This window comes from Sus scrofa, chromosome 5, assembly GCF_054392235.1.
Source record: "Sus scrofa isolate SSC_HxYL_T2T_F1_AM1 chromosome 5, Sscrofa_HxYL_maternal_Yorkshire_Landrace_v2.0, whole genome shotgun sequence".
NCBI lineage: Eukaryota > Metazoa > Chordata > Mammalia > Artiodactyla > Suidae > Sus > Sus scrofa.
The window spans coordinates 92,582,292-92,605,342 of NC_139387.1; the positions used below are offsets into that span (position 1 = coordinate 92,582,292).

The 23,051-nt window shown below is 37.0% G+C and overlaps 1 protein-coding gene across 1 annotated transcript in view; it reads right to left on the reverse strand.

Annotated features, from left to right (window-relative positions):
* Positions 1–1,046: 1,046 nt before the first annotated feature.
* The window catches only part of TMPO (thymopoietin), a 28,915-nt gene continuing 6,910 nt past the window's right edge, over positions 1,047–23,051 (reverse strand). The window contains 7 exon segments of the mRNA NM_001348754.2: positions 1,047–3,339; positions 4,316–4,404; positions 5,326–5,436; positions 5,838–5,933; positions 6,033–6,152; positions 15,288–15,385; positions 20,689–20,847. Coding sequence (NP_001335683.2) covers positions 3,054–3,339; positions 4,316–4,404; positions 5,326–5,436; positions 5,838–5,933; positions 6,033–6,152; positions 15,288–15,385; positions 20,689–20,847 — 959 coding nt within the window. The 3' untranslated portion in view covers positions 1,047–3,053.

The window sequence follows — 23,051 nt, forward strand, 5'->3', positions numbered from 1 at the left end:
GGTTCCCAGTCGGATTCGTTAACCACTGAGCCATGATGGGAACTCCTAAACATCCAGTGTTGGCCCAATGCAGTAGCTCTGGTTCTGCCACTCTGGCAGTGGCATGGGTTCGGTCCCCAGCCTGCAGAACTTCTGCATGCTGTGGGTTGTGGGGCAGAAAATATCTACTTCACAGGATTATCATGAGGATCAATACATATCATGAATCCATACATAGCATGTGTATAGAACAGCACACGTAGCACATACTATAAGCACGCAATAAAGCACACTCTGTTAAGTCTTTGATGCCATCTGCTTTCTAATTAAGTACAGTGTATATATTACTTTGAGAATTACTAATGTAAATAAAATCACCTTTGGGGGGACACAAGAATCGCAGAGAGAGAGAGGCATTTTCACCTTGTGAATGTAGCTCCATGATGAATATACTGCAGCAACATCTCTGCTTTGTCTCAAAACAAGACTGAAAGGAGTTCCTGCTGTGGTACAGTGGGTTAAAGATCCAGCTTTGCCATAGCTGTGGCTCAGATTCAATCCCTGGCCCGAGAACTTTCATATGCTGTGGATGCAGCTGAAAAAGAAAGAGGGGGAAGAAAAAAAGAAAGCAAGACTAACAATCATGAGCACCACAGATAAGCGCCTCCAAGAGCTTCCCTACATCATTCTGAGAGTCTAATGGCTAGAGATTGCTTACCTAGGAACAAAAGAGGACCAGATTACTATCATGATTAGAAGCAAAATACAGAGTAGACTGAAATGAGAATTAAAACTCAATAATCCATAAATCTCACATATAAAATGTTATCAGGGAGTTCCCACCACGGCTCAGTGGAAACAAATCCAGCTAGGAACCATGAGGTTGTGGGTTCCATCCCTGGCCTCACTCAGTGGGTTAAGGATCCGGATGTGGCTCGGATCTGGCATTGCTGCGGCTCTGGCATAGGCTGGCAGCTGTAGCTCCGATTCTAGCCTGGGAACCTCCATATGCTGCAGATGTGGCCCTAAAAAGCAAAAAAAGCAAAAAAAAAAATGTTATCAGGAAATCTTATAGTTTGTCCTATTTGGAAAGTATTTATTGCAATGACAAAACTAGAGGTTAATTACATTTTTATTACTGAATTATATTGTAAAATCTACATCTACAATTTTAATCAGGAAGAAATGCTTTGCATTTACATCAAGGACACATTTATTCTAGTGGAATAAAACAGACACAGACAAAAGACTAAGTACACATTAAACGAAAAAAAGAAAAGACTACATGTTTTTATCTTGACCTACTTAGCTATTTTGGAACATATCTTTCCTATTAGAAAATTGATCTTACATACATATTAAGTCTGCTTTCTTTTCCCATATTTCTGAACATTAAATGCAGCTTCTTACAACTTCTAATTATAAACAAAAGATTGAAAACAATATGGGAAACAAAGAAAGTACAAGTAGACTGTTATCGCTGTAGAAAGGCAAGGCTGAGTAAAAGTGCTCCCTCTGGGGCTCATTTCAAAGATACACTTTTACTCAGAGAGGCAAGCATTTCTGATGTAGGAGTAAGTTTCCCATTGCCTTTGCAGGGAACAGAACTATAAATGTTTCTAGTCAATGGCCAAGTAAGCGAAAAATATCTACAAAATATCTACAAGCTAATTATCAGATGAGGGCTGATCCAAATCAAAATGCTGTGTTGGTCTCAATATACATCTTTAGCTTTTCCTTTTTAAAAAGGATCTTTTTATTTCAGATGATATTTAAAAACAACTTACATTTTTAATGTGCTTTATGGTCAATGACTGTAAAGTCGAAACTCAATGATTAAGTTCAAAATTTTTGTTTTACTTGATTCTATGGAAATTTCAAATACCTACCTACTTTACCAAACCAAGTTATACGTGAGGTAAGTTTTAGCTAAAAAAATTAATCACAAAGATACAGTTAACCCTTTCAAGAGTAAACAAAAATCATAATGCCCGCCTCAATTTCAGAGTTTATAAATCCTGTGTATCCAAGAAAAGTTCACTATGTGATTTAAAATGAAAAGCACATGGTTTTTACACTTTCAAATCAAATTATGTTGGGAAATTTGGTGCAAAAAAACCCAAAAAAAACAAAAACTTGGCAAAATTTGTTTTTGGTAACAGAAGATAATTCACTAATGAATCCAAATGGAACCTAAGATGGGTGTTTAAAATTTCTAACTTCTAAATACACACACACTTATTTATCTAAAAAATATTTTGGTAACAAATTGGATTGACAGAATAAATGTTCTGTTGTAAATAAAAAGTTACGAGCTTCCAATTTTAGCCTTATAGCCAGCTAAACAGGTTTTAAAAACATGTATGGCTGTTTTTTAAAAACATGGATAGCTGTAACAGTTCTCCAAAGCACGGACATGTTACACTGATAGATCCCTGCTAAAAATCAACTGCATCTAAATGGGTTGGACATTCATGATACTAGAAATACTTTAAAAAGTGAGTACAATAGGGCTACAATAACATTACAATTGATAAAATTACAGGAGATTATCGCTATACTTTCCCCCATAAACACCATCAAACTTTGTTGCAGTTACAAAAAGAACAATCCCAAATTACTTTTTCTCTTACCGAATTTCATGTTTCACATCTCTAGTTTTTATTCAGCAGAGAATTCTTAAAATCTTTTCTGTAAGAATTCAAAGTATTTAAATGTATAGCTTCACATTATACCACCATGTTTTGCCCTTCTTGTTTCCCAAATACACAAAAACAATATAATTTTTCTCAAAAAAGAAATAAGATGTCCACGTTAAAAAAATAAAGCCTACAAAAAAGTTCCAGAGCTAAAAAAGATTATTCATATGGCACGAAGTGATCTCCTAGTCCAAAGTCCAAAACATTAAATGAAGTCCATTTATATATATCTTGTTTGCTTTTCAATGGAATATTACATTTATTGAGGTGAAATCACATTTTTTTTGTTCTTGAGTCAAGAAATGTACGCAAATGTTTTCTTTATACAGTTATTAAAAATAGGAGACCAAGTTGAATGTGCCAAAGAGATATTGTTCAGTTGGCATTTTTAGAGTTATTAGAAATAAACTGATAGAATGGATTTCCTTGGTTGGTTTCCATAGCTTGGTAGACCAAAAACAAAAAAATGGCCACAACAACAAAAAGCAAAATTTTTATCCACATGGGAATGGAGCGTCCCTTTTTTGTCTTTTCTGACTTGACATCTGCCAAAGGAACATACTTAGGAATATATTTAGATGAAAAAGATTCTTCCATCCTGAAATCACTGAGTTCTAATGGTCGGCCTGCCGCTCCTTTGATTGGTCTGCGGCAACTAGCACTGTTGGGAAGGAAAGGAGGAAGAGAAAAATAAGTATTAGATAAATAATAGAAAATGTTATTACCACTCCTAAATCCAAACACATTCCATGTATTATTAATAGTGAGGTCAGCCAATGTATTTAAAAAGTAAAACTCCTATACATTTTCCATTTGAAGAGTTAGATGTGTATCTTATTAGAAAACAATATTCAGAGTACTGATAGATATTCACTAAATTTGCCTTCTTAAAGGCTTTTCAGAGCAAATATATTTAGGAGATAAGAAAGGAAAAAAGGTAGTTTGGTTGTGATTCCTTCAGTCAGGAAACAATTCAACAGCTATCTAAAAGCAGTTTTTTCAATTAGAAAAGAGAAACCCATGAATAAAAAATGTTTTCCTTCTTACTAGGTTTCAGTTTAGATTTTGAAACTAGGAGTTCCCGTCGTGGCGCAGTGGGTAACGAATCCGACTAGGAACCATGAGGTTGCGGGTTCGGTCCCTGCCCTTGCTCAGTGGGTTAAGGATCTGGCGTTGCCGTGAGCTGTGGTGTAGGTTGCAGACACGGCTCGGATCCCGCGTTGCTGTGGCTCTGGCGTAGGCCGGTGGCTACAGCTCCGATTCAACCCCTAGCTGGGAACCTCCACATGCCGTGGGAGCAGCCCAAGAAACGGCAAAAAGACAAAAAAAAAAAAAAAAAAAAAAAAGATTTTGAAACTAACCCAATTTTCAAGAATATGAACTAGTTAGCACTTAGAAGAATTAAAGCACTCCCCAAAAGAACAGTTTAATTCTGACAACAGAGGTATAGTAATTTTCTGAAGAATCAAAAACTAAAATTCCTGTTTATGTGTGTGTGTATATATAAACAATTATGTTGTACATTCTAAATATATACAATTTTTAATATGTCAAGCATATCTCAATAAAGGTGGAAACAAATAAATCAATATGCCCTAATAAAATACATTAATACTTGTTTCAATGTATCTGAATACCTAATTCCCGTTGGTGTAGATGCTTCGAAGGGAAACATTTCCTTAAGAATATCCCTTTCTACTCTTCTTTCCTCTGTTTTTTCTCCCACCTAATAAGAAACAAACAAACGCAAGTTAAAACTTAGTGTAAATGTGCAATAATTAGAACACAGTTTTAGACAGAAATTTTGGAAACAGAATGCACTTAAATCTATCCAACTTTTACAACTGCCATTTCTAAATTCATTCTTGCTTAATTATCCATACATGTCCAAGGCTCTCTTCAAATTTCCTCAATGTGAAGATATGTTAAAGCTGTAATGGAGGCAGGGGAATGGGAATCATCACACATTCAAATAAGTTAAAAAATAAATTTAGTACAGCTAATATGGCAGTGCAAGTTAAGTTCCCTCCAATACTTTGCATTAAGGGTACATTGTTTCTTCCTGTTAATTTTGTAATAAAACAAATGATTAAGTATAAAAGATATCACATTAAAATGGTTCTTTTAACAAATTTTAGTGTATGTTTTTAATTAACTGTAGATCAATCCAATCTTCCTAACTTAAAAAACAAATTTTTAACAATCTGATTGTTCTGATGGAGTATTACTTTTATGCCTAGATAAAAATAATCTTTGGTAAAGAATCAGTAAATTATAATGTATCATGCAGTTAGTAGTTTAAAGCTTAATTTTACAGAAGTAATTCAAGTATCATACAAAGTAACTTCAAAATCTCATCTGACCTTTCAATGAAAGATAGTATAGCTTCCCCCACAGCCCAAGTTAACAATTTGAACCCACATCCATAACAAAGAGAACATATTATAAGCAGCACAAAAATGACCACTCCCTTGAAAAGTGGAACTTAAAGAGGCACATAGCAGCAAGAGGATAGCATTAGTTTGTCATATATAGACACCCCCACCCAATAAAGAAAGCTCTGCTCCCTCCCACTCTGAACAACAAATAAAAATATTTCCTCATTAAAAGATCAATGATAGCATCGATCTAAATTTTATTCATTTACTTCAGCTCTTGTCAATGGTTTCTTTGGTGTTCTTCTGGGTATGTCTGAGAATTCAGTGATTGGCAGAATAGGAGCTGCATGCTTGAAATTTCCAGTCACCCTATTGACAACCTGCCAAGATTCAAATTATTCAGACTCAGAATTATCCAAACATAACAAAGACACGTTAAAAGAAAAAAAAGATAGCTGATTTCTGTAATATGTGAAACTTTCTCTTAATTTAGGCATAAGAACCTAGAAATAAATATATTCAGTGGTTTACATGTGGTGGAGAAGCCTTATCATTTGCTTTTAATCCTTAAAGCACTAAGGATTCTTACACAATGAATTATATATATATTAAAATAACTATATTGAAAAATTCTAGAATTCAGAGTTACATGGGGAAAATGAGTTTAAAATGTTTAAAAACATGTAAGTTTGAGGTCTGCCAAAATTCACCACCTCCCCGATTTTAATTAAAGGCTAATTTACAAAGAATACCACTTGTATAGTTTATGAAACATATTTACTAAGGTTTCGTTGCTTGAAGCCATTATAGTTTCAGCTATGGGAGTACTCTCTGAAATTACTGCACCATCTATACGAAAATGTTCTGAAGTTTCCACCTGTTAGTTTGAAAACAAAACAAAAACAATAAATATAAAATAACCACTAAAACCCTACCAATCTGAAAACCCAATTCTAAGCAATAAGCCTTGCATCACCCTTTTCCTCGGAGTGCGTCTCGACCCTCTTGTAGACTCCCTAGTTAATGCCTGCAGAGGTCCGCCTTTTGAAGATCCACTTGTCCATTCAGTCTCAGTTATTCCAGCTTGAGAATAGCTCTATTCAAGCATCGACATATTAAAAGTTATATTCTAACAGCAAATACCTTAATAATGGCCACATTAGCACACTGAGAAGCCAAGTTTCCAAATGCTGGTATGTGCAAATAATGCTACACCCTCAAAATGTACTGATTGAACAGATATGTAGGCATCAGAGAACACTTAAAAGTATGGTAAATACAATAGAATCCAACTAGAGGAGCTTGCATATTATAATTAAAGTGTGTGTGGGGAAAGTATGTCAATTTATCACTGGCTCCTCTTGTGACTTGCTGTTTGCTATCTAGCTCTAGTATTATAGCTGCATCCTTGGCTGTCTACACAAAAAAGCAGGCATGACTTGTAAGAAAGTCATTTGTTACATATAACAAGTCAGTTTTTAAAAAAAAAAAACAAAACAAATTTTATAATCGTTATCATAGATTAAACATTATTGTTAGGATTAGGATTATTCAAATAGAATCAGTTGCAATTATAATCCATACACAGCTATCTGAACTTAAAAATTCCCAGGTCTCAAACTCATCTTACAAACAGATGATAAAACTGAGTAGCAACAAAAACCCGACAGTCACCTCTTTCATGAACAGGCAAGCCTAAAATATCATTGCCAAGCCTCAGTGCTACTCAATCCTCACTACTAAAAGAAAATGGTAATAGGAATAGACAGACCATTGTTCCCTTCGAGTCCCAGATTTATTTCTCCCTGAAAAGAGGACTGATTTTCCTTTTTAAAAAAATAATTCAGGAGTTCCCGTTATGGCTCAGTGGGTCAAGAACCCAACATAGTGTTGGGAGGATGTGGGTTCAGTTCCTTGTGGGTTAAGGATCCAGTGTTGCTGCAATTTGCAGCATAGGTCACAGATGTGACTTGGATCCCACACTGCTATGGCTGTGGTGTACGCCTGTAGCTGCAGCTCCAATTTGACCCCTGGGCCCAGAACTTCCATATGCCGCATATGAGGCATTAAAAAAAAAGAGTACTCACATAGTTTAAAACCACTAGATCAGTGCTTCTCAAACTATAAAATACATATCAATTACCAGAAGCTTTTGTTAAAATGCAGATTCTAATTCAGTAGCTCTAAGGTGAGGCCTGAGATTCTACATTCCAAGTAACAAGTTATTCAACTCTGAAACCACTATTACCAGAAGATTCTTTTACTTAAGGACATCCATCAATGATTAACTACACTAGAGTATGCTTATATTGTCACTTTTGCTTTCAAGCTAATCTTTTATCTAAATAACTGATGTTTTTATATAAAGTTAGTATCAATTTTACAGACAGGTGTATTTTATCTCAGGACAAGAGCAGTCATCCAATAAGTATGCTTAGTTGGCTGGAAGAATTACTATCAAAACCCCACAAGGTACAGACAATCTCATACATCTTATTTTGTATTTATCTATATTTGGGATTGACCTAAGAGTTTCCCCTTTGACTCACAATCTGAAACTCAGGGTTCATTTTCCTGCTATCAATTAGGAAAAATCTGCTGAAGGTAAACTTAATGTTAGTCAAAAGACAAATCTATAAACAAATTACATGTATTACATAACAGATGCTTATTAATAGTTAAATTCCTGATGATGTGACTAGAAGGGACCACTAGTTTTATTTATTTTTTCTTTTCTTTTCTTTCTTTTTTTTTTTTTGTCTTTCTGCCTTTTCTAGGGCCACTCCTACGGCATATGGAGGTTCCCAGGCTAGAGGTCTAATCGGAGCTGTAGCCACCAGCATACGCCAGAGCCACAGCAATGTGGGATCTGAGCCACGTCTGCAACCTACACCATAGCTCACGGCAACGCTGGATCGTTTAACCCACTGAGCGAGGCCAGAGATTGAACCTGCAAACTCATGGTTCCTAGTAGGATTCGTTAACCACTGCGCCACAACGGGAACTCAAAGGGATCACTAGTTTTAATCACAGATTCTCAATCCTGGAGGCACCGTATCATTTGGGAAGCTTTTTAAAAATACCAAATGCTCCCAACCCTGCTTTGGACCAATTAAGTCAGAATCCCTTCTAGAACAACCTGAGCAAAATTAAATTTTGTAGCTCCTGAGGGGATTCTAATGTGCAGCTGGGGTTACAATTGGTTTAAGACAATGTCACTGACTTATGATGCATCTCAAAGCCAATTTTTTTTTTTTTTTTTTTAGGGCTGTACCCGCAGCATATGGAGATTCCCAGGCTAGGGGGCCAATCGAAGCTCCAGCTGCTGGCCTATGCCACAGCCAGAGCAACATCAGATCAGAGCCACGTCTGCGACCTACACCACAGCTCATCTCAATACCACATCCTTAACCCACTGAGCAAGGTCAGGGATCGAACCTGCAACCTCATCGTTCCTAGTCGGATCTGTTAACCACCGAGCCACGATGGGAGCTCCAAAGCCAAGTATTTTTTATTTATTTATTTATTTAGGTCTTTTTTGCCTTTTCTAGGGCGGCTCCCGCGGCATATGGAGATTCCCAGGCTAGGTGTCTAATTGGAGCCATAGCCACCGGCCTACACCACAGCCACAGCAGTGCGGGATCCGAGCCACATCTGCAACCTACACCACAGCTCACAGCAATACTGGATCCTCAACCCACTGAGCAAGGCCAGGGATCGAACCTGAAACCTTATGGTTCCTAGTCGGATTCGTTAACCACTGTGCCACGACGGGAACTCCATTAGTTCTTTTTTTAATGGCTGCGCCCTTAGCATGTGGGAGTTGCCACACCAGGGAATGAACCAAACCACAGCTGTGACTTACACTGCAACTGCAGCAATGCTGGATCCTCTAACCCACTGCACTGGGCTAGGGATCGAACCTGCACAACCCCAGCAACCTGAGCTACTGCAGTCAGATTTTTAACCCACTGTGCCACAGCGGGAATTCCCAATTTTATCAGTTCTTAATATCATTATCTAATTTAGAATTAATCATTGTTACAGAAAACTGTCTTTCACGCAACTAATCCTGAAGACTAAAAAAATTTTTCTACCAGAATCTACTATAAAACAAATGACTTTGAGAAGAAAATATAAATAAAAAATAACAAAATTAGAATTCAGTGTTTTAACTACTTAGTAAGTAAGATGGACCAAACAATTATTGATTGAAAAGGAAGAAACTCATTGTTATGTAAAATTAGTACAGTGACTACTATATGCTCTGTGGCCAACATAAGAATTGCAGCATCATCCATTTTCAGCAAGATGGTCTATAGAAAGTCCTCAATTTATCACAGAGACAACAGGAGGAAGAAACAAAAAACCCTATCAGTTAAAAAGTTATTCAGAAGACATCAGGCAGTTGAGGCACATGGAGAATGCAGGAGCTGGGTTATTAAAGGAGGCTGTAAATCCCAGTCAGTAAAATACAAGCTCTAAATAAAAAATTTATAACCTTGCTCTGAAGAACTAACAATTTAGTAATCAATATGGTTTCTCATATTTACTTGTTTTTTTTTTTTTGGTTCTTAAACAGCATCATATTTCTTTCATTAGAGAAGTATTCTCACACATTATTTGGGGGAATGCAAAATGGTTCAACTCTTATGCAGGGGAACTTGCTAACATATAGCACTAATACCCAGCAATTTCACTTATAGGCTTCCTGAAGATAAACTGGCTAAAATATGAAATGACATGTAAAAAGGCTCTGTTGGTTTACCTTTGCTTTATTCGGAATGGCACATAATTGAAAACAATCTAAATATCCACCAAAAGCAAAGCGGCTGAACAGATTACAGTAAATCCATAAAATGCAATACCACACAGTGGTACAAGCGATGAAGATGATTACACTACACTGTCCTATGGAGTGATCATCAGGATATGTGTTTAGATTAAAAACAGAAACAGAAATGTGCAATGTAGGCTGCCTTTTATATAAGGATGGGAGCATAAATAAATTCATAAATCTATGTATTATATTCTCAAAAAGAAACAAAGTATAAACCAAAACTTAAAAAACCCACATATATAGTCTCAATAATTAAAAAATACAAATAAAAAAAATTCTTTCAAGTGATTTTAAGCATAGTATTTTATATTCTACAGATTAGAAAAACCTTCCCCCAAAATCTGAAATTGCAATTGTCAGCTTACTTTTAGTAGTAATACTGTTATTTAAAAACATTCTTGAGGAGTTCCTGAAGTGGCTCAGGGGTAACGAATCTGACTAGTATCCATGAGGGCACAGGTTTGATCCCTGGCCTTGCTCAGTGGGTTAAGCTGACATTGCTGTGAGCTGTGGTCTGTGGTGTAGGTTGCAGACACAGCTCGGATCCGGCGTTGCTCTGGCTGTGGTGTAGGTCAGCAGCTACAGTTCCAATTCGACCCCTAGCCTGGGAACCTCCATATGCCACGGGCACAGCCCTAAATAAAAAAAAAAAAACAGAAACAAAAAAAACTTGAGAAACAATATTAAGAACCAAGATATTCAGCGTAAGAGAAAGAAGATACAAGTTTAACACCTATAAGTTGGCATATATTCATAAATTTGAGGAATTCATGACCTATAGTCTTTCTAAAAAAATAGATATTCCTAGGAGTTCCTACTGAAGCACAACAGGTTAAGGATCCGGTATTGTCTCTGCAGTGGCCCGGGTTTGATCTCTAGTCCAGTGCAGTGGCTAAGGATCTGGCACTGCTGCAGCTGTAGTGTAGGTTGCAGCTGCAGCCTGGATTTGATCCCTGGCCCAGGAATTTCCACATGTCACAGGTGTGGACAAAAAAGGGGAAAAAAAAAAATTTAAGTGCTCCTAGGTCTACCTACTGAAAAGGCCCAAAACAGTGACAACCAGGTAGGAATGAATACCCTTTGTATTTAGACTGTGGGTAGCCTCCAAATAATACTTTCCATTAAAAGGATTAAAGTTGTTTGGAAAAATGACTGACTTGACAGGAGGCAAGAAATACACATGAGCCCAGGGTATATTATTATGCCAGAAAACAAGAAAGTATCCAAGACACATGGGGACAGGAGTTTCCTTTGTGGCTCAGCACGTTAGGAAGCCAACTGGTATCCATAAGAGTGTGGGTTCAATCCCTGGCCTCACTCAGTGGATTAAAGATCTGGTGCTGCTGTGAGCTATGGTATAGGTGGTAGATGTGGCTCAATCTGTGGTGCAGGCTGGCAGCTGCAGCTCTGATTTAACACCAGCCTGGGAACTTCCATATGCTGCAAGTGTGGCCCTAAAAAGCAAAAAAAAAAAAAAAAAAAAAAAAAACCCCAACCAAAAAAACCCCCCAAAAAACACAACAACAACAACAACACAAAAAAAAAAAAAACAGAAAAAAAGAAAAAAAAAGAAAGAAAAGACACATGGGGGTCAATAAAAGGATAGAGGAACCAACTCAGTAATTCCCAACAGCTAATGATGGTACAATTTGAATGTGAAAAAACAGTGATCAAGTGATCAAGAATCAAATATATTAAAAACCTTACTAGTAAAAAGACTTTTATTGATCACCTTTCAAAATGACTATGGCACTTTGGAGTTCCTGCCGTGGTGCAGCAGAAATGAATCCAACTAGGAACCATGAGGTTGCAGGTTCGACCCCCGGCCTCGCTCAGTGGGTTAACGATCTGGTGTTACCATGAGCTGTGGTTTGAGTCACAGACACGGCTTGGATCTGGCATTGCTGTGGCTCTGGCATAGGCCGGCAGCTATAGCTCCAATTGGACCCCTAGCCTGGAAACTTTCATATGCCGTGGGTGTGACCCTAAAAAAAAAGACTATGGTGCTTTAACTTGGAAAATGGCAAATAAAAGCCAAGTAAGTATTTATCCTGGCCTTCCTGTATGAATTTTATTTCAAGGCAACTAGACAATTCATGACAAAAAGTTCTTTATAAAAAAATTCCAGGAGTTCCCGTCGTGGCGCAGTGGTTAATGAATCCGACTAGGAACCATGAGGTTGCGGGTTCGGTCCCTGCCCTTGCTCAGTGGGTTAACGATCCGGCGTTGCCGTGAGCTGTGGTGTAGGTTGCAGACGCGGCTTGGATCCTGCATTGCTGTGGCTCTGGCGTAGGCCAGGGGCTACAGCTCTAATGCGACCCCTAGCCTGGGAACCTCCCATATGCCGTGGGAGTGGCCCAAAGAAATAGCAAAAAGAAGAAAAAACAAACAAACAAAAAAATCCAGTTATAGGGAGTTCCCCTGTGGCACAGGGGGTTAAGGATCTAGTGTTGTCACTGGAGAAGACTGGGTTGCTACTGTGGAATGGGTTCGATCTCTGGCCCAGGAACTTCCTCATGTCACAAAGCATGGCCAAAAAAAAGGGGAATTCCAGTTATAGATGTAAAGGAATGAGAGAAAGAGAAAAACCACCTTAACGACTTGAAATAATGGATCTAGGCAATAATCATAAACGGCTGTCATAACCACTAAATGAAAAGACAATGTGGAACTTACAATAGATGAACTAGGCTTTCAACATCTGAACCCATTAGCAATTAATTTTAGGATGATGTACCTCTGATATGATGCAACGTGATGGCTATAACACTATTTATGAAGTAGTCTTTTTTTTTTTTTTTTTTGGTCTTTTTAGGGCTGCACCGCAGCATATGGAGGGTCTCAGGCTAGGGGTCAAATCAGAGCTGTAGCTGCCAGCCTACACCACAGCCACAGCCACATCAGATCCTCAACCCCCTGAGTAAGACCAGGGATTGAACCCACGTCCTCATGGATATTAGTTCCTTACAACTGATCCACAATGGAAACTCTTTATGAAGTATTCTTGTCAAAGTAACTGAACTCAAATCTCACTAATCCTCTAGATCTGTACTGTGCAAAATGGTAACTATTAGCCATACATGGCTATTTAAATTAGATAAAATCAAAATTTTAGTTTCTCAGCCACAAAAGTCACACTCCAAGTATTGTGGCTAATGGCTACCGAATGAATAGCAGATACAAAACATTTTCATCATCACAGAAAGGTCTATCCCCCACCAAAGAGGTCTAACTTCCTATTCTACAGGAAATACAGGGGACAGAAAAGCAAATGAAATGACCCTTGAAGAAGCAATCTGCCAAATCCACAATGTGAGAAATTCTGTAGAGAACTAACCTAGTTTCTTCACCAAATTAACAGAGGGAGGGGAAAGTTATAGTGGCAATAAGTACAGATTTAAAAGACAAAACAAATCCAAAAAACACTAAATGATTTGTGGACCTTGTTTGAAACCCGATTTGAACACTTCAATCATAAAAGAGACATCTCTGAGACTGCAGGTGACTGTATATAGGATGTACAGAGCTTTGAACACAGGAGGAAAACCTTATTTTACACATACACACAATGCCACAACACTCCAAATAAAATAGTTCTTTCACATCTAATATACATAAACAAAAAGCAGCTTATATCCTTTAGAGATATATACTGAAATACTGATATCTTAATGTAGAAATGAGAGGACGTCAGAGATTTGTTTTAATATATTTAAGCAACAAATTACAAAACCAAAGGAATTAAAAATGCTAAAGGGTGAGGGTGAAGATGAAAAAACTAGTAAAATGTTGACAACTGTTCTGTAACTGAAGGGTCATTAAACTCTTGCCTCTAGTTTTCTATGAGATTTAAATTTTGTATAAGGCCCCTGTCTAATCCTGCCTGTATCTCCTAAATCTATTCTCTTTTGACTATTTTGTCCCTCAGTTAAGATTCCCCAAGTCAAACAATTACCCCTTAAACCATATTTAATACCATCCTCCCTCTCTTTAACCTGTTACTTCAAAGTCAACGCATTCTCGCTAGCGTGATGCCATCTTGCCTTCATAAATTGGACCAAAATTCTCCATGTCTATTTCAGTGTCCTTCACCTGATTTTCCTAGTTTCTCTTGCTCTGTTATTTCCTTATTCTTCAGCAGGCCCTTGTAGTTCTTCCCGAGTAATAGCAGATAAAAGGACAACAAAATATCTACTCCAGTCTTTGGTTCAATATTAAACAAAATCTTCTTTCATTCAAAGCTCTACACATTCTTCACACAGTCACCAAGTTCATTTCTAACAAACAGTTCTGAAATTCAACTTTAACTACATCAAACCAAGAGAGACACACAGATTAAGAAATCAAGAACATTTCCACTGAAGATGTATGGCTTTAAAATGACAAAAAGGGAGTTCCTCTCATGGTGCAGCGGAAATGAATCCGACTAGGAACCATAAGGTTGCGGGTTCGATCCCTGACCTCGCTCAGTGGGTTAAGGATCCGGCATTGCCATGAGCTGTGGTGTAGGTCACAGACACGGCTTGGATCCTCTCGGATCCTTCGTCGCTGTGGCTGTGGTGTAGGCCAGAGGCTATGGCTCTGATTTGACCCCTAGCCTGGGAACCTCCATATGCCGTAGCTGCGGCCCTGAAAGACAAAAAATAAAATAAAATAAAATGACAAGAAGAAAATGGAAAAGATAAATAGTCAGCCAGACAAATCTTGCAATGAGACAGAAAAAGGGTAGGGAAAATGACTCCAGAGATGGCTGACTTGTAAACTGTCAGCCGAAATCAATGTTAGATTAGGCAATAATTGGTTTTCTCGAAACTAAGTTCATTTATTCCTGTGCTTATTTTTCCCTTAGTTTCTTACATTTTCCTTTGGAAAACTGCATCTTGCCTCACCCACAATAAAAAAGGTAAATTTCTATTTAGGGTAAGGAAAGTGATCAGTGTGGTCTTAGGATCAGACCAGCTTCAGAGATGAGGGAAAAGCCACAGAACATAACACAGGCCAAACAAAGTAAAAGCAAAGTCAAGTCAAAAATCTAGAGACAAAGACACAAATACAAAACACTCCCCCTATCTTTTATTGTATCAGACTTGCTTAGGTATTTCCACCTTTTAAAATATTTTTCTTAAAAAGCAGCATGACTGGCTTGGAACCATGCTTAGCACAGAATCAAGCACAAGTGAGACATTTACTCAACAGACTTTTGCAGTAAGCACAGGCTACACTACTGACAAAACACACAATGTTTAGACTTCTGGTGCCACTTAATGAACACTTCATGGAGTATGCTGGATTTTGGCTGTCGCCTATTAACCAAAGGCAAGGACACAGGCAAATTTCTCTTGTCAGGAGATTACTTATACCTGAATACAGCGACCATAAAGCTAAAGATACCTGATTGTGCTCAACTCTTCTTTGCTTGAGTGTTACTGGAGTCTTTGCTCTGCCCTTTAGTGGTTCTCTCTTCTCAAGCTTGAGCTCTATTTTAGAGTCTGGAAATAACATTGGAAAAATCATTACTCTTTGAAACACAATAAATTACAACGTCATCCTAACATTACTTTAGAACTCTGGTTTTTAGGCATACTAGTATGTAAAATAAGTTTATTGGTATTACCTCAAGAGACCCAAACTGGTTAACTGCAATTTCTGCCTTTAAAAACTTTCCTTTTCCTTTCTTAGTTTATCCCATTTTTGTTTATCTCCCCAACTCCTGAGTATGATCATTTTTTCTATTTATTCTTTCTTTTTTCTGGGACTAATAGCCTGAAATATAAAGCGAACTCAAAGTGCTATCATGGCCACTTTTTACTAAAAACAATTTAGATGTGAGAAAAGGACATTAAAATACATAACTGTTACCATTCTTTTGTCCATACAGTGCATTATTACTACATAAACAAAGGTTAGTTATTAAACTAAAATTTAGAATACGGAAGGTAAAAGGCTATAGGGAATTTTCAGGATGAAAAAAGAACCACCTGTATACTGTATAGCATCAAGACTAGTAACAGGAAGTACGATGATGTTAATGTAAGTGCAGTTTAACTCTCTCCTCCTTTCCTAATGTGATTATAAAAACCTTGGATACAGCTGAAGAGCTAAGGAGAAATCTTGTTCACATAAAAAATACAACTGATCACATGTCACGTCTCCTCCTCCTCCCCATAATAAAGTAGCACTTCTTTCAAGAGAAGCTAGTGCATTATGTATTACTTTGCATGTCACCATGAAGATTATCATAAAAACTCAGACACATGTATCTTTTCATAGGCTTCAATATCCCACTTTCCTAGTCTTGGTTTTATCATCATTTGAAGGGCTAGATTTTTCAAGAGACTCATAAAGGTTTTAGTTAGCTTCTACATTTTTGTGGCCATTTACCACAGTATAGGAAAATTGTCAGTTGTCATTTCTAAAACATCTATCACCAAAAAGTTACTTTCTTACCACGCACAGAAATGGAGTCAATTCTCAAACAAAAGCTTAATTTTGCATGCATTCAATGCAGTTATGCCAAAAAGTAGTCAAGAGAGTAATGTGTTTTGCTAACTATCTGGTCTAGTACTAGTCGAATCTACTAGGAAATTTCTCAAAAATGAAGTTATTTTTACGTTAGTTCAAATAGTTCAATCTTTATTTAGGATTAACGTATCAACTCCACTTCCCAGTTCAAATAGTTCAATCTTTATTTAGGATTAACGTATCAACTCCACTTCCCAATAATTCTATTAATAGATCTGTTATCTTTGGAACAATACTTAGCATTATAAAGTCTTATGTTTGTTAATTCAAAACCTAAGCATAAGAAAGCACAAAGTAAAGAATTTAATAATAGTTGAGCTGATTAAACAAATACCTGTTTGACTTATTAATACAGAGTAATTCCTCTTATAAACTTAAATTCCAATAGCCAATAAAAACATGGTCCTCAAATAGAAAAAAACCCTATATAATAATTTGAGTATTTTCACCTGTATCATTGGAATGTCAAGTGAGTTTCAACGATGAAATGGAAAAGGGATATTCATCTACAAATATCTAACTTGTTACAACTCCAAGAATAAATCACACATACAAAATGTTTGTGGAGACCACACAAAACTTTTTAAATTTAGCAACTTTATTGAATTTGCAAAAGCATTCTACAGTAATACATTAAAAAAAATCACATAGCACTTAGTAGGTACATGTATACATGTACATTTCAGCAGACAAATAACAAAATTACTCCTAGAAAGCTGCAAAGATGGACATGGATAGTCTAAGAATATAAAAATGTTTAGAAGTACCCAAGGGACTATATTTTGCTTATATTTAATACTACTTATTTCCATAAAAATACAAAGCAATTCAATTATCAAGTGCCTCTACAGTTAGACTCTCTCATCTTACAATCATAGAAATGAAAACAGAATATACTGCCTTACATAAACACAGAGAAACTGTGATATAGTATTTCTTAATGACTTTAGGATTTAGCTTAGATTAAGCCTAATCATCCATGAATTACAACATACAAGTGTTACTTAAAAAAAAAAAAAAAAAAAAAAGCCTCATTTTTCTTAGTTCATCTGACTAGTTTTACAGTGATGGTGAGAATGCATTATCCCAGAATACTACAGTCTAGAGTCGTACTTCTCCAAATGTGGTCCATGAACTGTTGGCTATCAGTCCATGAAAAAAAACAAGCATTTGCACCAGAATGTAAATTAGCACACTGTTTTCCTCTATCAATAAAATTTTACCACAAAAATAAACTCTGACATTGATCTAGATTCAAATTTTGGTGAATGCTTATGTCTGTGGATCAGTAATAGTTTGTAACCTGGCACTTTTGAATTGCACTGATTTGGAATACTACAAATGTACTGTAGACATAAGTAAAAAAACAACACAAGTGAGAAAATAAAAAATATGCAGACTGGTTCTGGAAAGTAAAAAGATATTTAGTAATTTTTAAAACCGTGAGGACTCAACTTATAATCTAGTTAATGAAATTTTCTTAGTTTTGAAGATTAATTAAGTCTTAAAATAGGAAGGACTGAACTATCTGAGACAAAAGTGTAATCTAGAAAAGCTTTAAATTGTTAGTATCAGGCTTTCTATCTGTGCAACTTGAAAAAAAAGGGCAGCTATATACAGGCAATTACTTTTATACTGCAATTTAACAGGCAGACGTTTGAAATTTTGAAATTAGCCTATTCTAGAAAGTAAAAGACCTTAAAAGAAAATTCTGGTATAAAAGTGCTTCAAATTCCTAGAAAAGCTGCCAAGTTCCCCATATCAAAGGTAAGACGGATGTCTTTATTTTATTAGTGTTTGTTTCCACGCTTTTTAATTACTTTTAATGCTTCTCTTCCAAATAATGTTCCACCTTTAAAGGGAGTAACAACCAGCTTATTCTTAGAAGCTGGATTAATTTTACAATCCCTTAGCCAGAGATATCGGCGACCTAAAGTGGAAGATCCCATGGTATGGGCAGCCATCTTTACTCCATCAAAGGCAGCTTCACAAAGAAATGAGGCTGCATCGTACGTTTTGCTTAGCGTCCCAAGTGCCTGGTGCATGCGACTAGGATCTGTGCTAAGAATTTGTGCAGCCTTACTAATGTCTGCCTGCATAGCCTGAACTACAAAGGCAGTGTGGGTTGCAATCTGCAATGCTGATGCTGCAGCTTCGTATGTTCTACAAAGTGCTAAGTCCAACTGTTTCTCACAGGACTCAGTGGAAGCTGCCTGAATATTTGCTGGTGGAGTGGCTTCAGAAATAAACCCCAGGATTTCATCATCTACTTTTGGAACTGATAATATGCGCACTGCCTCTCCGGAAGAAACTGGATACTTGCATGCCAATGAAGGCAGTTGCCTGTCAATTTGCTGCCACTCCTCTTCAATTACTTTTAAAATAGATTCATGGAAGGGAAAAGATAGTTCAGGGGCATCTATTTTATCACGCTGTGATTGCTTAGACATATCAATGCCTAAGGTAGTAAGCGAGTGAGAGACAACAGTTTTTGCAGAAGACGACATCAGTTCAGATTCAGGTATATTTTGAAATGCCACAGAAGAACCTGAATCCTTTCCCTCTGCTGACTTTCCACTGAGCCTAGGTAATTTTCGTGGAGGAGAGAGGGATTCAGTCTCTTGAGAATTAGACTGATCAATTCTCTTCCACGTATTTTCTACATCCAGTGGGGGTGTAGAGTTAGAAGTTCCAGGCAAACTACCTATTCCACCCTGGACCAACAAAGAATTGACATAATCTCTGATTGCCTGAGCAAGTGGTGGAGAAATAACTTGTGATCTCTCAGACTCTTCTAGTGCTTTCCTTTCACTGGAGAGAGTTGACTGATCTGAATCATGGGACCTCTTGGTACATAATGGTTGAATTCCACTTTTCTCACCACAGTAAATATTTTCTACTATATCTTTATAGCAAGTATTGGTGGTTTCTTTAATCAGTGAAGGAGAAGCTGCAGCAGAGACCAACAAGGCAGCGAGTTCATGCTGAGATGATGTTGAAGAACTTTTCTCTAAACATCTACCATGGCTAGACTTGGAGGAAATAAGCAAACTCTCTCCAGAGGCTAACTTTTGCAACTGTTCCCTGCCAGGCAAGGTTGCGGCAATAAGAGGTTCCCTAGGTGGGTCTCCCTTAGAAGTATGTACTTTCTTAGCTGCCTGTCGCTCAGTCCTGCCCAAAGGAGGACGGGTGGAGGTTTCAGGAAAAGAAATACCCTGAAAAAATCCACCAGAGGGAGTAGTTGGAAGTTCAGAAAAAGGAACACAATCCCTAGTGGACTTCACTTTCTTGTGTTCTTTCTTCTTTCCTGTAGAGGCAAAAGAGGCAGGAAGTTTAAGCATTACTTGTGTTTAAGCTAACTCTATTCTTTGCCTCTTTGCTAACATAGTGCTGTTGAAGAAAAAGACTCTATATTTCATACTCTGAACAACCAATTTGACAGACTGTGCCCTGGCAGGCAATGCTTACAGAGATATATGCAATCTGACTCATTAGACAGTCATGAAATTAACAAGCAAGGCATATGAATTAAAAGTTCAGAAGTATCAAGCTGTTCTTAAAATAAAATTTAAAAGGTCGTATACTTCATGTACTACTCTCAAAAAATATTTACATACCATGGCCAAATTTTCTTAAAATAGTCCACTAAATGTATGTCAAAATATTTGCTATAAAGCTATCCTGAAATCAGATTTTCTAACAAAAACTATAAATTTAAATGCTTATCAATAGAGAACAGAGAAAAGATACCATATGTAAATACTATTGCTACCTATTAATTACTTGAAATTAAGTATATGTAATATATCAGTAAGAGATCTCAATATAACAGAGTAAAGAAAAGCAAGTGATAAGATTTCACATGATATCACAGATTTTTTTAAAGTACAAAATAATACCATGTATCAGGCAGATACATATGAAAAAGTATTTAAAAACAGACTGAAAAGATAAGCATCAATATTGATGACAGTGGTTGCTTCTGTGGAGATGATACTTGCAAAGTGATTAGTGGGGCAACTGTCTTTACTTGTAATACTATATTCTCTAAGAAAGAATTAGACATTTATACTCTTCTGTTTCTTAGAATTATCAACAAAAAGTATTTAAATCAAATTATTTGGAGGTCTATTTTAATGATGTGAACAAAATTTACACGTATCTTGGTAATATTATTTAAAATTTTATTTTCCTCATGGTTACTGTATCTTAAGAGTCTGAAAAAATTAATTTTTTTGATTACATATTTTAACATCATATAAAAGTTTACCTTCTTCATTGTCACTGTATCTGTCAGAGTCATTACTTCCATTCTGTCTTGTATTTTCCACTGAAGAAGAAATTGTTGGCAGAGGAGTAGAAGATCTAGATTCTGTTCCTTGTTCCCTCAGTTTCAATAGCTTTTTCTCATATAGTTTCCTGGTTGTTCCTGTATTAAGGAAGAATTGCTTTAGTACTTGTATTTTCTTATTTAAGATCCAGCTCAGATATTATCTTTAGAAACATTAAAATTTATTTTTTCACTATTTCTTTTTCTAAATATTAGTGCTTAAAAATATAAATGGATTCTTTCCTGAAACAGGTGTTTTTCTGGGATTTTAATACATGATTAAGACAATGTTTTTTAATAGTAGCATGGAATATACAATAGATTGATTTAAGTCTTTTATTGGGGGTGGAGGGGCTGTGCCCGTGGCATGTGGAAATTACCAGGTCCGGGATGGAACCCACATCACAGCAGTGACCAGAGGTGCTGCAGTGACAATGCCAGATCCTTAACCTGCTGCACCACAAGAGAACTCCTTGATTTAGGTCTTATTATAGACTACCTACTGAAGAGCCATTACTATAGAGTATTTCTGACTGAAAAGTCTTGAACTTTGTGTAATTTCCCTAGTACTATGTCATAGTACTTGCCTTTGTAGAAAAGCTATTATTACTATTTTCATTTTTGGCTGCCCCGAGGCATATGTAGCTCCTGAGCCAGGGATCAAATCCGAGCTGCAGTTGGGACCTACGCCACAGTTGCAGCAATGCCAGATCTTTAACCCACGGTGCCAGGCTGGGGACTGAACCTGTGTCCCAGAGCTCCCAAGAGCCTGGGAAATTATTATTTTTTACAAAGAGACTGTACTCCTCTGAATTACTATGATTAAAATCCCATAACTCTAGAAGTTCTTGTTTTATATCAAATACATTTGATTTTTAAAAACATGATTTATAGGACTTTCCCCATAACTGAATGCCATTTATAGGCATATTAATCTCTTAGAGTTGTGGGATTTTTTTTTGGCCACACCCACAGCACATGAAAATTCTCAGGCCAAGGATGGAATCCATGCCACAGCAATGACCAGAGCTGCTGTAGTGACAATTTTGCGTAAATTTAAGATGTTAAAACATATTTAAGTATAACTGCTAAAGTAAAAATGACCTTTTGTGGAAAATGTATATTACAAATAGAAATTATATACCAATTACAATTTAGTAACACAGTTCAACATCAATGACAATTTAAAACCAAGAATGCGGGAGTTCCCATCATGGCGCAGTGGTTAACGAATCCGACTAGGAACCATGAGGCTGCGGGTTCGATCCCTGCCCTTGCTCAGTGGGTTAACAATCCAGCGTTGCCGTGACCTGTGGTGTAGGTCGCAGACGTGGCTCGGATCCTGCGTTGCTGTGGCTCTGGCGTAGGCCGGCGGCTACAGCTCCAATTCGATCCCTAGCCTGGGAACCTCCATATGCCGTGAGAGCGGCCCAAGAAATGGCAAAAAAGACAAAATAAATAAATAAATAAATAGATAATAAAACCAAAAATGCTTTTACTTTGTTTTATGCTAGCTGTATATCTTTCCCTGATTTCTATGAGTAAAATGATAAACATTTATTTTTTACAAACAACACATATCTTGGAATGTTATATATAAGCAGTCTTAAGATGAACAGCTGGGGAAGGAGAAATAAGGAGACCCTGGTCAAAGGGTACAAAATTTTAGTTATACAAGTCAATTAAGTTCTAGAAATATAATATATAGCCTGGGCGATAGTTAACATTTATTATATGCTTGAAATCTGCCAAGAAGGTACATCTTTTTTGGCCACACCCACTGCATATGGAAGTTCCTTGGGCCAGGGATCAAATCTGAGCTGCAGCTTCAACCTGTGCCATAGCTGTAGCAATGCCAGATCCTTAACCCACTGCACCAGGGATGCAACCCACGCTTCCACAGAGACAAGGTGGATCATTAACCCACTGCACCACAGCCAAAACTCCCAGCTAAGAAGTTAGATCTTAAGTGTTCTCACCACACATACATACATAAAAGAAAACTGTGAAGTGATGGATATGTTGAATAGTTTGATTATGGCAATCACAATACATATGCATATTAAAGCAAGCTATACACATTATATGTACAACTTTTGTTTGTCAATTATAGCTCAATAAAGCTGGGGAAAATGAGTTCTCATCATGGCTCAGAGGAAACAAATCTGACTAGTATCTATGAGGATGCAGGTTTGATCTCTGACCTAGCTCAGTGGGTAAAGGATCCAGCGTTGCTGTGACTATGTCCTAGTCAGCAGCTACACCTCTGATTCAACCCCTAGCCTGGGAACATCCATATGCTG